The sequence below is a fragment of the Leuciscus leuciscus genome (genome assembly GCF_965113295.1).
Source record: "Leuciscus leuciscus genome assembly, chromosome: 6".
NCBI classification, from domain to species: domain Eukaryota; kingdom Metazoa; phylum Chordata; class Actinopteri; order Cypriniformes; family Leuciscidae; genus Leuciscus; species Leuciscus leuciscus.
The window spans coordinates 18,331,541-18,348,159 of NC_138730.1; the positions used below are offsets into that span (position 1 = coordinate 18,331,541).

The 16,619-nt window shown below is 37.9% G+C and overlaps 1 protein-coding gene across 1 annotated transcript; it reads right to left on the reverse strand.

Annotated features, from left to right (window-relative positions):
* Positions 1–13,090: 13,090 nt before the first annotated feature.
* LOC309502166 (putative inhibitor of apoptosis) lies at positions 13,091–15,526 on the reverse strand. The gene has a single exon (XM_082174433.1). The coding sequence runs from the start codon at positions 15,435–15,437 to the stop codon at positions 14,055–14,057; it is 1,383 nt and encodes a 460-aa protein (XP_082030559.1). The 5' UTR covers positions 15,438–15,526; the 3' UTR covers positions 13,091–14,054.
* Positions 15,527–16,619: the final 1,093 nt, after the last annotated feature.

Consider the following 16,619-nt stretch of genomic DNA (forward strand, 5'->3'; position numbering starts at 1 on the left):
TCTTTGGAACTCATCGTGCTCCCATTAAGCTACAGAAATGTTGCATGAATGTGCTAAAAATTATTCAAAAGGACAATAATAATAATAATTGAAGAGCAGTTAGTTACAAATGAAAGAACAATCCATCTCAACGGATGTGACATTTGCAGTGAAAACGTTAAATGTAATTTTAATGAGAAAGAAATAGTATGTGGAACCATTAATAATCTGTCAAGATTTCTCCATTTTAAATTGAGAAATGCACTTGCCTTATGGTACTGATAGAAATGGCCATTATTTTTTGAGATATGAGACACTTTGTAGGAAGTTTGTGAACTGAAATGCACAATTTAGAAACAATAAGGCTTAGCTCTCAGAACTCATATTAATGAAAAAAACAACATTCAAGTCTGAGAGCGGCACATAAAAAACAACGGGAAACCATCTACAGCAAAATGCTTTGAAACCAGCAGACTTTAACCACTGAGACATTGGTATGGTATGATTTAAGCAGCACAGTTGATCTTATTTACAATGAAATCATGAAATGGCCCTGCATGATTATTAAACCGCAGATTATAGTTGGCTTTCACTGCTTCTATATGAGTGAAGGAGCAGCAAAGTTAGAGGTTGAACAGAAATAATTACTTCTCATTCCATCCCCAAATCCTGTTATAAATGTATAAGCTTTAGTTACATCACAGGCTTGACTACAGGGCTAGTAAGAGATCTGTGTGCATCATCACGGTCAGCTGCGGTTTTACTATTTAGGCACCAAATAAAGTTTGGCTTTTGGATGTTCTGCATCGGCGTCGGCCTGTTGGTGAGAGAGAGAACTCTGATTGGCCGATCAACTTAGCAAACGAGTCAGTGCACAAGAATAAAAGTGAAAGTGAAAGCCAGCAATGAAGTCAAGACGGTACAGACAGAAGGCTATTATAATTTTTTATCACACAGCTCTGTGGAATACTTGCTTCTAATTGGTCAATTGCGCCATCCAAATGATGCACCTGCTTCGTGTCGGGGTCCTGATGCACATTCTAGTAGTTGACAGTAGCCTTTAGTCTTTTTTGTGTGTGTGTTCAACGCTAGTTCTTTGACGTCGGCTTGGTGTGTCCGGGGCTTGACTTGGAAACCATGCAAGAAATTGCGACTGGAATTTATATTTACACTGGAGAAAAAAAAACTAAAAAAAAACATGCCACTGATGTACACATATTATAGTTGGTAGAATGTCTAATGTGGCCCATCAAAATAAAGTGTAACCCTTTTTTTTTGTAATCATGTTAACATGCAGTACGTAATTGGCATACACTTTACTACCATATACAGTACATGTGGTTCATTCATTCAGCATCTTTCTCCACTATAATCTCTCAGAGTGTATGCTGTTGTAATGAACATCTTCACTTTTTTTGTTCTCAGTCATTTTACTTTATTTGACGTTTCATTTATCACAGTTCCCCCTTATGCATTTATCCACATGCATGCTCTTCAAAAACGCTGCTAATTGTTGACATGCAAGAATATATAGATTGAAATGTAGACTATACAGTATATATTTAAATGGAATGAAAGATATAGAATTTACATGTTTGCTTGCTAATTGTAGTCAAGAGTGTGATGTATTAAAGTCCACGTCATGCTGACAAGAAACTGTTTCTAACAGCGCTGTACTTCCAGCCACACAAGTTTGCGATGCTGTTTGCGAATTTTCATTGGAACTATGGTTTCAGGAAATGCCAAAATGTTGAACTATGTTGGTAACGACGTATCTTGCGACCACAGATAGCTAACAATGCTTTCGGAAAAACTCAAACAGTGGATGTTAGTCTGTGAACATCTTTCCCCTTAAAATGAAAAAACTCTCCTTCTTTTCCGCACAAGCTTTGTCCTCATAAATGCTGGACAATCAAAGGGAGAGGAAATCATTTTCCAGCCCTCTGTCTTGACTTGGCTCATTAGCGGTACTGAACGGAAACATCACAATATGTATCAAAGCTCTGACACCGCGCTGTTTCTCGGTTACGTTTCTGCACTGCATGTCTACATGCCCTTTGTGTCTTGAGTCACATTTCCACAGCAAAGGACCTAGAGCATTTTAAATTGGGCAGAGGAGCAAAACACAAGAGCTCTCACAATCACCCCTTTTCTCTTCTGTTACATCACTTGACAAACGTTCCTTGAAGCATTTCAATGTGCAGCATTCAAAATCGGAGTTAAAAGCTCTTTGTAGTGGAGTCCGGTATTGCTGATCTGTTACGAGATCTGATGCAATCCTTTCAGGTAGACATATGTGGCTTGCGGTATTCGTGAAGTACTGTAGGGTCTTTCTATTTTAAGTGTGAATGGATTTGGTGCTTTGCCTTGAATAGTTTTCTCTAGATTCTTCGATTACTTACATCTGCACAGCAAATTAAACCCCAGACAACACGCTGGGCTACCATATCGATTTGCTTACTCAGCCTCCGTTCGAGGGGCAAAATGAACACAGCAAAGCCTGGAGGAAAGAAAATTAAGTAATAAAAAGTAATACCTTGAAATAGAATCATCCTTGTGGAATACAACGGATTTCGATCGAATCCTGCGCGTCGCCTGTCGCACATGAAATCACCGGTGACTCCTGACCTCTGATGTGGTGAGAGAACTGCCATCTTACAAAATTAGCCGTGTAATTTAACACGTAATCCTGTAATACAAAACTATTTCAACCAAATGAACTGTGCTTCTGGTTATATTGAGTCACAGGGCCGTGCAGAAGATCAGCTATTGTCATTACATGTTAGAATAAATATCACGAGTCTGCACTACATGGCATTAATGGCAAGATATTTAGAAAGTATTAGTAAAGCGGTTCGCCTTAGGCTGCTCGTGGGTCAGCGTTCAGCCATGGTGTTTAATCATGCCTCACGGCAATATGAGTCAGTCACCCACACCATTACTAATGTATGAAGTTTATTATAATGCAGATGAATCCAAACTAAAATCTAGAGGAGGCCAAGGACACAACTTTTACTCCAATTAATATTTTTCGGGGTAATTTTTTTTAATAATTTCTCTGAATACACATACCTTAAAGTCTTAAAACATTTCCACTGTTATTGCTCAGAGAAAAAAAAAAGATACAGTGGCAGCTTCCCTATTTATTTATCCTTGAAAAATTCAGAATTGAAGAAAGTGGCTAAATAATATCGATTCATAAATGTGATTTAAACAGGAAGAGGAATTTACATTAAAAAAAAAAATTTTAATGTTAATTTATTAAATATGACATACTATATAGTACTTTTATTTTTTATTTTATTTTTTTTATCACAATTTCCAACGCTATCTCACGACCAATTCGTACGAATTCGTACGAATGATAAAAAGTTGGCTAATTCGTACTAATTCGTACGACCTCACTCGTACGAATTTGTACGATTTGTCTAAACCCACGTGATGGGTAGGTTTAGGGGCGGGGTCAGGGGTAGGTCATTCGTATGAATTCATACGAATTGGCCAATTCGTCAAATATGTACGATTTTGCAAAAATCGTACTAATTCGTACGAGTCAGGTCGTATTAATTCGTACGAATAAGCCACTTTGTACAATTTGTACGTTTTCCCGTGAGATCGGGCTGCAATTTCTGTTTAAGGACACATTTCAGACCTTTTTTTCCAAAACAATTTTGGATTCAGGAATTGAATTTAAAAGGCATTATCAATAGAATGCCTTTTAGTATTCAAGAGACATTCACAATTTTATTCAGAATGGCACACACAAAAAAAAAAATATATTATTGAAAAAAGAGAGGATTTCCTGCTCAAAAAGATATAGCTGATATGCATCCATTTTTGTCCATGTACAATGGTTGAAAATAAGCTAATTTAACTTAACTCATGTTACCACATATTTTAAGGATGTATTTGATATGAATTCCAACAGTGAGTTTTAATCTAAAATGAAACTAATCTCACAATGTGTGATTTGAATTAAATCACAGCCCATATGCTGCATTGCTTAGTATTCAACACACACACAGTCATATTCTTCTTCATATCAGTGCTGACCACATTGTAGAACGGCCGCTGACTTTCCCAAGGGACGTGTCTATCAGAAGATAACAACTTCATGTAAATGCAGTTATGTCAAAATAGAGGTCAACATGTAACATGAGAATGATTTACAACTCAATGTCACCAGAGGGAATAGTAATCTGAAATTCTCAAGGCAATAGTCCTTGGACAGACTCACAGCCCGTTCTAACCGCTACTGTGGGATAAAGAAGAGGAGTTTTTATTATTTTTTTCCTTTCTAGATGTACAGTAAGTTATACTTTGCAAAAAGATGAGGACAACCTGTTTGATGACCATCATTGTTTTGCCTTTGCCTCAGGGTGTTTCTCAAATAATTTGGCTTCTGCATGCTGGACAATTATTGGAAATAGTAGTTTTCTCTTCAGGTTCATAATGTTTTGCACTGGAATACTGCCAAGTCCCAGTTCTTTAATTATATCCTATGTAGTTCCATGGGTTGTTATTAACCTTTGGCAGGGCAAGCATCACTGCCGCAGCGTGTGCATGACTGAAAATGAGCACTTTACTATTAACATCTCACATATTCCTTAGTCTGTATGGGATTTCTTACATTAATTTACCTTTATTATACTGTACGCTCTTTTTGAAACATCTGGAATCTGATGTGATTGTATCACACAATCATGTACTTCACAGAACATGACCCATTAATTTCAGCCATGAATGATCTTTGGAGGCAACTAGAAAAGAAATGTAAAATCATGCTGAGCCTGAAATCTGTTACTTGATTTCTTTAAATTCAGAATATGCTTTTTATTATCAGCAACACTGTAGAGTGACTGAGAGACCGGCCCCCTGGAGAAGGCTGAGATTAAGTGCCCAAGTGAGGGCTGCAAAATAAAAAAATAAAAACCCTCGTTTTTTTAGTCTCTTAATTTGGTCCTGTTTTTTCAGTGGCAGGTGCCATATCCAAGATAAAGTATTGTGGGGTTTGACAAGAGGTTTTAAACAATATGAGCATAAATCCTTATTTTGTGGTGAAACAAACTATGAAACTTTTAACACAGGGCTCGCCAGTGTACGCATTTCAGTCGCTTTTGTGATTGAAATAGGTAGGGGGAGAGTGGGGTAAGATGAGCCAGTGGGTAAGTTGACCCACCCCCCTTTATCTTGACAACTGTACACTTCTATTGCCATGTGACCATATATTTCTGCCAAACTGTGAAAAGCAGAAACCCATGGGAGGAGTGGAAGGCACCCATTTATTTTAAAAACTGTTTTTGCCTTGTCAAAATTTTTTTTCACAAAACAGAATTAATGGCTGTTACATCTCAGCAAATTTGTCCAGGTCTAAAAATATTTATGATCCATATTGGTGATTTAGCAATGTATTGACTGATTGGTGGCTGTGTCAGGGAGAGCGGCGTCTTTGCGACGGCCTCCGTGGCCTTGTCACAGGAGAAAGGATGGGAGTTTTTGAATGGCCGCCGTGGCTGGAACACAGGAGACAGAGTTTCTAATGGTTGCAATGGCTGTGACGAGGATGCTCATGATGGTCACCATGACCGCAACGCAGGAGCAGGGATGACAGGAGACTAGGCTGGCCTACGGCGCCGAGACGAGGGACCCGGAAGCATGGGGAACAGGAACGGCCACTTCAGCCTTGACGGGTACTGGGCTGAGCTCTGCGAAGGGACTCGCTCTAGGGGCTGGAGCCGACCCTGGAGCCGATTCTTGACTGAGCTCGGGAACAGAACATGAACAGGCTCATCAGCTGACTCATGGTTTAGAGTAGACTAGAGTAGACTAAGTCTTGGTCTGGGGAAATTCTTGAACTGATTCTAGGACTGGAGCACATTTTGGAGTTACCTCAGACTCATGGACTGGAGTGAATTCCTGGACAGACTCATGGATCTGAGCAAACTCTGGAGTAGACTCCAGATTGGCTTAGACTGGAGCGGACTCTGATTTGGCTTGGACTCAGGGATCACAGGAAGAATGAGCAGCCTTTCAGGAGTGGTTCTGGTGAGTAGGAGAGCATAGAGAATGTATTCCCACGTCATCCTAGAATGCAAAGGTTCGTCTAAACCTCCATGGAAAATAAACAAGCATATCATCATCCAGGTAAACTGTAGTAGCCAGCTCCAGGAAATCCTCAGCATACTCAACTGGATGGACATTTTGAGTAAGGGAGTACAATAGATCTATCAGGCAGAGAAGTATGCTCATGCTGCAGTCGGTTCTGGTCTGGTCTTCTGTCAGAAGACACAGACTGGAGAGATCAGTAAGTACTGTATAAACAGCCCGATCTCATCCCAAGTCGTCATTTACTGACGCTTTTGACATTTCGTCTACATCGAACGCACATGGGTCAATATGAGACGCAGATAGATATGGTCCAGAAGGCGCCTCCTAGCGGTCTAACCCTAACCCTACCCCAGACCTAAACCTACCCATAACCGAACAAAGCTTTGTGCGTCTCATATTGACGCTAAAGGGTGCCATGTGCGTTCGATGTAGACAAAATGTCAAAAGCGTCAGTATATGACGACTTGGGATGAGAATGCGTTGGTATAAACAATCAAACTCTTTATTGAACAATAAGGTGAAGCTGGCAGAGTGAAAGCAATAAGCGGCAATGACAGTGAATGTAGACGGGGGAACAAGCAGGTGAAGATCCACACACACATTAAAAGTCACTGAGTAGCAATGGTAACTTTCCTTTGTCTTGCAAGTTTTCAATGTGGGAACCAGGGAACGAGGAATTAGGATACTGAAGAGGAGACAGGAACGAGGAGCTGGACACAGAGGTGAGTATAGTTCAGGCAAGTCACTTTCCCATGTGCTGATGATTAATGATGTTTGCTGGTCATTTTGTGCCAGGGCCAACATCAGTTTTTTTCTTCTTCTTCTTTTTTTGCCAATAAAGCTGTTTGCAATTATTTAAAATGCATCTGATCACACTGCACAATTATCTAGAAACAATGTGAATTCATATCAACCACTGAAGCAGCAAACTTTGCAAAACACAAAATTTATGTCACTGCCAAAACTTTTGGCTATGGCTGCATACTGCATTATTATGCAATTAAAAAATATATTATTGCTTTTTTTCAGTGATAATTGCAAGTTACTTTATTACATTTATGCTAATGATAAGGATTTAAGCTGATATTATGTCCAAACACCCATTTTGAAAACTGGAGAATTTCCAAATGTTTAGAGGGCACAGTATATATATATGGAAAATTACAAATGGACTCATTTAACAGTCGTCATAGATGGGCAAAGTTCTATAGTGGTTAATTAAAAACTTTTAGATCTACTACAATAAAAATCAATGGCTTTCAATAGGAGGAAAAAATACAGCCATACCTAAATAGTAAAGTCTTAGGCCGATGTTTTAGAAGTGGTTGATTCACAGGTAAGTAGCTGGTCTTTCGGGGTTGCCCTGGCCTGGATACATTAGCATCTACAATAAAAATGCATTGTGCTCACATGTGTTTTACCTATAAATGTGATTGAGGATCACAAAACATTTACTCCTGTATTTACTGTAGCACTGATCGGATCACTGACCGATGTACCAGACGTAAAGGGGTCTTTGTGTTAGCAATCCAGATGCCTTAACCATTAAGCTACGGCATGACCTTTATGTTTCAATGGGTTCTGAGCAAACCCCCTCTAGCAAATTGACATGTGCAGCTTTGATTTCCCTCCATTTGTTTGAGGCGTTGTTATGAATGAGAGCTGTTTATCTGTGCTTTCATTTATTTATCATGGGTGGGATGGTTTGCAACACATGGCAGAGGATCCATTGAGTCCCATTTGATAATGGACTAAGTAGGATTTTTTTCACTGCTAATGCATTTTTAATGGAAGCAAATTTAAGAATGGGAGGAGAGGTTAGCCTGAACCTTTCAAAACTATGGACCAAACACAGTAATAGAGAATCGGCAGTGCTAAATGACAGTAGAGATTTTGCATAAATGTATGCAAATCATTTTTGCTGTTGTTCAGGCACTTTAGGCTCCACTTCCAATAGAATAATTATTGTGTGTGAAATAAAGCATTCCCAGATGTTGTTTTATCACAGATATTACAAAATGATGGAACGCAAAGCTGTTATTATTTATTTGTTTGTTTGTTTGTTTGTTTGTTTTTTTGTTTGTTTCATTATTAGTTGGTTGTTCAGGAATATATTGGTGTCAAAATTTTGTATTTCCATCTTTATTCTGTAATTCTGGAAATGCACCATTGTCCAGCATTTTAAAGTCAGCTTTAATTTATTTTCTTAAAGCATGTTACCGGTCTTTGCTGTGAATTATTTGTCAGTGCATTTTTTTTTTTTTTTTTTTTTTTTTTGGACCATCAAAACATTATAACTTGTTCTTTCTGTGATATTAATCAGTTCTCTCTGCTGACATATGCAAATCCATGCTGCATTTAAGCCAATCACATTCAGATCTGCCTCTATTCTGGTGTGCAACGCTCATTTTTCACAATCCAATCAACATCTTACGTATAAAATCAAGTCCTGCCATATGATTTTGTTCTTGTTCACTATGTTTCAGTCTGAAATAAGGAGGAGAAAGAGGACAGTGGAATGTTTTTAAAGTACAATTGCTTAAATGGTACGATTTTTTTCACCAAAAACGTGAAAAATGTTTAGCGAGCCACATGGACTTCTTTGCTGACACTCTTGAGGGTGTTCTTAACCATTAAAGTGAGACACAATGTACCGTCAAAGTATTGGATTCACCAAAAGCGGATTTCCATATAGGAAATTTGGAAATATTTGAACTTGAAACATTTCTCACAGCTTTTGGACTCTGACCGTGTTAGTTAAGGTTTTCATGGCCACTTTTCCATGAAACATCTTCAGATCCTTTATTTAGGCACTCAACAAAATCAATTAATGCACTTTCACCGAATGACTGGGACACCAACAGAGCTGGAAGAAAGAACATACAAAGACTTGAAAAATAGCCAGGCGTCACTGAAAATCCTGCTAGGCTTATTCAGAAACTCATGGATCTTTTCTCAGCAGGTGGGTCTCTCTGAGTAGTAGATACAAGGGGACTGGTCCTAATACCACGCTGTTCTGGGAACAGTTTAGTCTCTGCTGGATTTAGATTACAGAATGTTTGTCTATAGTCTTTGCCAGCAAGACTGCAGCAGAACTGAGGAAATACACCTAATAATATGAGGATTACTGAGCGAAAGAACCTAAAAGTACAGTCTTATAATTATTGCCAAGGTAAAAGTTTCTTATCACATCCTCCATGGCGTCATATAAGCTGCCAGTTTATTTTACTTGCAGGCATGTTCTCACTTGACAAATCTGAAGGACATGTCAAAACAGTCATTATTAATGAGTGATTTTTTCCCCAAGGCTTTTGCTGTTAAAGAGATCCTCTAAATAACTTTCAGTATTATCAGCAAATTAGTATGTTTATTATAGTGCTCACGTTATAATATAAGCAATAAGGAATAGTTCACTCCTAAATGACAATTCCTTATGTCATTCCAAAATCACATGACTATCTTCTCAAACAAACATTTTGAAGAATGTACTTTTTCTATTTTCCGTTCATTTATAATGAATGGGGACTGTCAATGAGGCTGTCAAGCTTCAAAAAGTAGCATGAAAGCAGAAAGCAGTATGAAATCATAAAAGTACAGTGTGACAAAAGTAGTTCATATGACTTGTGATCTAGTCTTCTAAAGCCATATGATAGATATGTAAAGCAAGGATAGAAATTTAAGTTGCCAGACACGCTAAATCGACATCTGGTGATGAAAGCCGACTGAGCTGTCGCCTCAAGTCGTCTTCATCTTGGCCGAAAAGTTGAATTTGAACACACTGCAAAGACTACAGCCAACTAGCATGCCATTCAAAAAGAAAAACCATATGGACAAGGATTATGGACATACAAACCGTAAGAAAGCAGTGGTTTCTAACCATTTTCACATCAATCTTGCTCACCACTGATGGATTCGATGAAAATCATCACAGATTTGATGAAGATGAAAAATGAGAAGGGCCTTCTGTGTGCACGCTTGACTTCATAATTGCTTACTTTTGGGATTTACCACTGATTCAACATGCTCAACTGATCGAAAAACTGCTGTAAACACACTAGAAACAAAACTAAACCACCAGACGTTCAACGCCCAACCGTCGGTGGGGTGTGTCACGGCTTTTAGTCACTGAAAACCCTGATATAAGTCAGATTGTATCAATGAAACATTTGATTCAGTTCACAAAACTGATTCAGACTTTCTCTCATGAAATTTGCTTCAAGGAGAGGCCGAATGTCAACATTACAATTGAATAATGATGTAAATTTGTATCTAATCCTCATACAAAACTATCCTTTACCTTGGAACTTGGAATATATGGTACAAGTTGCAAAGATGATACTTTTATGGTGCCTTTGTATACTCTTTGAAGCTTCAAAGCTCCAGTCCCCAATGATTTTAATTGTGTAGAAAAGAGGAAAAGAACAGCCAATACAGGATACTCTTCAAAATGTCACAATTTTGTGTTCCATAGAAGACAGTAGGTCATACGGGTTTGCAACAACTAATGGTAAGTAAGGGGCAAATGTGCTTTTCCATTCCACTGTGCTACTTTTCCATTGTTTTTCAATGTAAACACACTAGACAGACATGAGTAGTTGATATGACGGACCACCTGTCAAAAAATGATTGATTGACAGGTGCCACGCCCCTTCCGGTGACAGGTCCCGCCCCTTCCGGTGACATGTCCCGCCCCTTCCGGTGTCCCGCCCCTTCCGGTGTCCCGCCCCTTCCGGTGACAGGTGTCCCGCCCCTTTTGACTTTTGATTGACAGTTTGACAGCTAGTTTTGACTTTTGATTGACAGGTTGACAGTTAGTATGACTTTTGATCATGTTTTGACAGCTAGTTTTGACTTTTGATTGACAGTTTGACAGCTTTTGATCATGTTTTGACAGCTAGTTTTGACTTTTGATGTCTTTTGAAGTCTTTTGAAGTCTTTTGAAGGCTTTTGATATTGACAGAAAGTGTTATAACAATATGTGATGGTATCTGACAGCTAGTTTGATGCCTTTTGAACATGACAGTTAGTGTTTTTGAAGCCTTTTGATCGTTTGAAGACACTGTGATTAAATAATACGTCATGGCTATATGACAGCTAGTTTTAATTGTTTGAAGCCTATTGAAGCCTTTTGAACATGACAGTTAGTGTCTGTGAGTGTGTGTGTGTTTTTGAAGTTGGTATCACACACACACGATCCTCCCTACATATTCCTGAGCGTATCCGGGCTGTACTGTGAAACTGATAAGGGGAAAACTGTGTAAGTTTATCTCACACAAATGTTGAAAAACCATTCAGTTCTTTTAAAAGAATATAAATGAAATGTTTATAAAGATCTTACTAAAACCTCACTCAAAAAGTTTAAATAAAATGGAGTCACAAAAACAATTGCAATCAGTTAAATGTTTATAGAGTTAAAAAAAACAACAACAAAAAAAACATATAGGTTATGAAACAATCAGTTAAATGTTTAGAGAGTTGAAGAAAAAAACATATAGCTTATGAAACAACGCAATAAAATAAACGGGTTCACGAAAATAAAAAAATAAAAAATCATCTCACATGTTTAGATAACTAAAGCGCCTCTCCAGCACAGCCCCGGCCTGAGTGGTGCGCGCGCCCTCCGCATTCTGACATCCCCCTCCTTCTGCTCCTCCACATTCCAGAGCACAGTGATAGTGAGAAACAGAGATTTTATAAAATAATGTATATTTCACACAAATAATATAATATACAATAATATAAAATATCATCTTACATAAAACATTCTGTTCTTTAAAAGAATATAAATGATTATAAATAATATAAAATAAAGATCTTACTAAAACCTCACACAAAAAGTTGAAATAAATGTAGAACTATCCAGTTTAAATAAAATGGATTCACAAAAAATTGCAATGAGTTAAATGTTTATAGAGTTGAAGAAAAAAACAAAACAAACAAAACAAAAACAACATAGGCCTACATGTTATGAAACAATCAGTTAAATGTTTAGAGAGTTGAAGAAAAAACATACAGCTTATGAAACAACGCAATAAATGAAACGGGTTCACAAAAATAAAAAAATATCTTTATTAGAAATCAGGGCCCTCTGGCCTCTTTACACCAGCGTTTGACCTGCGGAGCTTTCAAAAAGCACCAGCCAAAGGGTGTGTGTGTGTGTGTGTGTGTGTGTGTGTGTGTGTGTGTGTGTGTGTGTGTGTGTGTGTGTGTGTGTGTGTGTGTGTGTCAGAGAGTCACACAAATTCAGTGATCAGGATATCAGGTGCTGAGTTTATAAGAAGTATAATCTTAAAAGTTTAAATTATATCTTTTAAAAATACAAGATTGTTTAAATGAAATCTTTAAAGTTTGAATAAATACACATCTTCTATTTATCTTTTAGAAGATTACTGTAATGATTTTGTTTAACGGTTATTAAACAATGTCTGTTCAAAAACTGTACTTAGTCGTCTTAAATCTCATTTATATGAAAAGATTTTGTCCGTGTGGAGTTTCAATTTTGATGGCTTTCCATAGCCATGATGATTTTTGTACCGTAACTGCATATTCGATCATGTACACCTAAACACGCTGATCTTTCTCAATTTATTTCAAAGTATAATCTTAAAAGTTTAAATGAAATCTTTAAAGTTTGAATAAATACACATCTTCTATTTATCTTTTAGAAGATTACTGTGACCTAAAGTATTATTGTTATTAATTAAACAATGTCTGTTCAAAAACTTTAGATGGTTGAAAAACCGTACTTAGTCGTCTTAAATCTCATTTCAATTCAATCATTCAATGAAACATTTCAAGATTCAATCAGCATTTTTTGTCCATGCGGAGTTTCAATTTTTGTGGCTTTCCACAGCCATAATTGATTTGTGTACCGTAACTGCATATTCTGTCCCTTACACCTAAACACGCTGATCTTTTTGAATTTATTTCTAAGCATAATCGTAAAAGTTTAAATATGATCTTTTAAAAATGAAAGATTGTTTTAGTTTGAAGTTTAAATTTCTTAACTTTCTTGCTTGAAAAAATCTTTAAAGTTTGAATACATTCATATCTTCTATTTATCTTTTAGAAGATTACTGTAATGATTTTGTTTAAATTGAACCTAAGGTATAATTGTTATTAAACAATGTCTGTTCAAAAACTTTAGATGGTTGAAAAACTGTACTTAGTCGTCTTAAATCTCATTTATATGTAAAGATTCAATCATAATTTTTTGTCCATGCGGGGTTTCAATTTTTATGGCTTTCCATAGCCATAATGATTTTTGTACCGTAACTGCATATTCTATCCCTTACACCTAAACACGACCATCACAGAAAACTACATTTTCAAAAATGTAAAAAAAAAAGTTTTAGCTAAATAAATATATAAATAAAAACACCTTACATTTCCAGAGAGGTGAAGTAGTTCTTTATGCAACGATAAAAAACAATCCAAAAAGCAAATAGTTTAAGTTGTCAAACAAAACACCCCCAGATCCTTCAGAGATAAACTACAGTGTGAACTGAAGCTTCAGGATATAGGGTAACAGACCAGATGAGTCTCGGGGGACAATGTCACAGTAAATCTAGTCCGCGTTCCAGAGTACATCCAGAGTTTTATACTAAATTCATTTAAAAGCATAACCTTAAAAGTTTAAATTAGATATTTATATATGTCAATAAAAGTTTTATTAAAATCATATCTTCTATTTATCTTCTTAGAAGACTTATGTATTATTTTTACTAAACAGCGTCTGTTCAAAAACTTTAGATGGTTGAAAAACTGTACTTAGGCGTCTTAGATCTTATTTATACAAAAATATTTCAAACAGTATTTTGTCCATACAACATGTTGTCAAAGTTTGTCACAATGTTTTGTTGTTGCGTTATTTTTAAGAAATCCGAGGACTCTACGTTGCTCTTATTTAGACTAAGTTGTATCATCAAGTTAAATGTAAATTTGCAAATCCAAATGATAGGAAAACTTTATGATAGGAAAGTACGGACAGCGCCTTTGACCAAGCCTCTACATATGGGGCACTTGCGTAGAGAAGGCGCACATTCTTGGCACACAACTAGGTGACCACAGGGGATGAAGACAATGTTCACTTCCTTATCCATGCAAACTTTGCATGTGCGCTCCTCTTGAAGTCTTCTTAACTGTTCCTCCATAGGCAAGTCTGAAAGATCTTGACTCGGTGATGCAGCTTCATTTGTCTGGGCCATCAGTTCTCTCAGCAGGCAGACATCATTCTTCTTGATCCAGTTGCGGAAGACCTCTGCTGCTGCATTTCCTTTCGACAGGACTAACTCAATGAGCTGCCCTGTCTGCTGCTTGACTGTAGTGTAGTTACGAATAATGTCATACTCTTTCTGTGAGATGACGTTCTCCTCTAGAAGATGGTCCATTAAGCACTGCACACTTTTTAGCCGCTGTGACACGGCAAGATGATGTTTCTTAAGAAAAGTAAGAAACTTACTTTCTCGCTCCTCCTCTCTCTTCTCATCTTCCGCACGTAGTAAATCAGACACCAATTCTTGAACGGTTTTGTAATTTTCTCCACTTGCGAGAATTTTGCTTTGAACGGTTTGCTTCACCACAGGATTGTTCATCATCACTGCATCTTCTCCAGGACCCAGGTGTACAGCAGCTGGATCAACAAATTCTCTTGAGTCGCTGTCTCCATTAGTCAATAGCTGTTCAAATAGTCTTGGAAATCTTGCTTGAATCTGATGAACAAACTCTTGGCCCTTTTCTTGCAACAGGTATTCACATCTTGGAAACCACTTAGCATGTTCTCTCCATGGATCATCACCAGACTCCCAACATCTGAGTCCACCATCACAACAAAAGCACTTCACGTCATCATTACGACCAACATAGTAAAAACCAGCCTTAGCCAATTGGTCTGGTCGAACAGTTATTCTTGAGGGCCAGTTGACAAATGTGAGCAACCTTTCTTCACACTGTTGCATTGCCGATCCATTGGAAAGGCCGCCACCAGATAAAGGTACATTATCTGCACGGTCACCTCGAACAAAGCGGCAGTTGGGGTAATGCCTCTGGTGCTCTGATGCTGCCCGATCTCCCGGTTCCCAGTTGCTAAGCTGGCCTCCACAACTGAAGCAAGCCACTCTGTCGCCCTGGCCAACGTAGTAGAAACCACTTTTGGCAAGCTCAGCTGGAGCTAATGTAGCAAGAGTCCAATTCTGAAAGGTGTCAAGGCGTTCCAGTTCCCGACGCATGCCAGGATTGTGACAAGTCGGAGGTCGCTGGTGAGACATATCCTCAACTCCACGGGAGGAAATGGGGCTGGAGAGGGCCAGGTTGCTGAATGCCGTGTTTAAGTAACCCACCTGCTCCTCCATTTGGCTTGAAAAAGATGCCGTGGCGGTTGATGTTACGGCTGTCGCAGGGTTGGAAAGCTGTAAGATGGCTACGTTGCGAAGCGGGGGAAAAGGCAGAGTGAGAGGACGACAGGAGGTTTGCTGTGGCGGGTAAAAATGTGACCACAGGGTGTGTCCACTCAAGCCCTTCTCTCTGCTGAACATCCCATGACTAGTGTCTAGTCGTCCATGACAGAACACATAATCTTATTAAACTTATTAAATACCCTCTATGATGCAGGAACCGATGCTAAAAACAAAATCAAACACCACAATTTCAAAAATTTAAAAATCACCACACAATTTCAGGTATTCACATCTTGGAAATGGTTGCCACCTCGGGAATACAGTCATTTAAATGCAGAAATCAAATATTTAAATATTTAATCTTTTAAATCATGTAGTATTTTTAATTATTCTAAATATTATTATTCTAAATATTATCATGTATACTATTATAATACTATTATTATGAGCTCAGACATTTTTTAACCAGATTTTTTTTTATTTCAACATTATACTTTCGAGTATACATTGAAGTAGTGAAGAAAATGATAGATCGGCAGTACATAAAGTAAAACGACGTTTACAGATGGTCTAACCAGAATAGAAAATCTCTGCAGGCTATCATGTTTTGCTCTAGGGTATAGTTGACCAGACTTTCAACTATTTCACCAACGTCAGTTTTTGCATTTTTTGACACCAGTGACATGCAGAGATCTGTTACAAAAGTCCATATAGCGAGTATCTCTGTGATTTCGAATTCGTCACAACATTCACGCAGCACATCCAGAACTTGTTTGAGGATTACGCCGTTTGGCTCTTTGCCGTTAAAAAACATGGGTGTTACATCAGGCCATGGCTTTGTCAAGCCTCTTACGACATCCATTTCATTTTTGAGATGTGTCACACGTTTGGTATCCTGCGCACAATCGTTTTTCATACCACACGCAGCATCAATGATCCTGTGCATCAAGCCAACCATCTGACCTCTAAAATGATCTTTAAACATAGAGTCTAGCGTAGCTCTTAAAGAACACTCTTTGCCCGTGGCGCACTCACACGCCGGATGATACTTGTTCTCCATCCGTTTTTGCGTCGCCATTTTTTCAACTTTTCGAATAGTCCACTATTCGATGATGAAAGATGCTTTTCGTTCCTGGA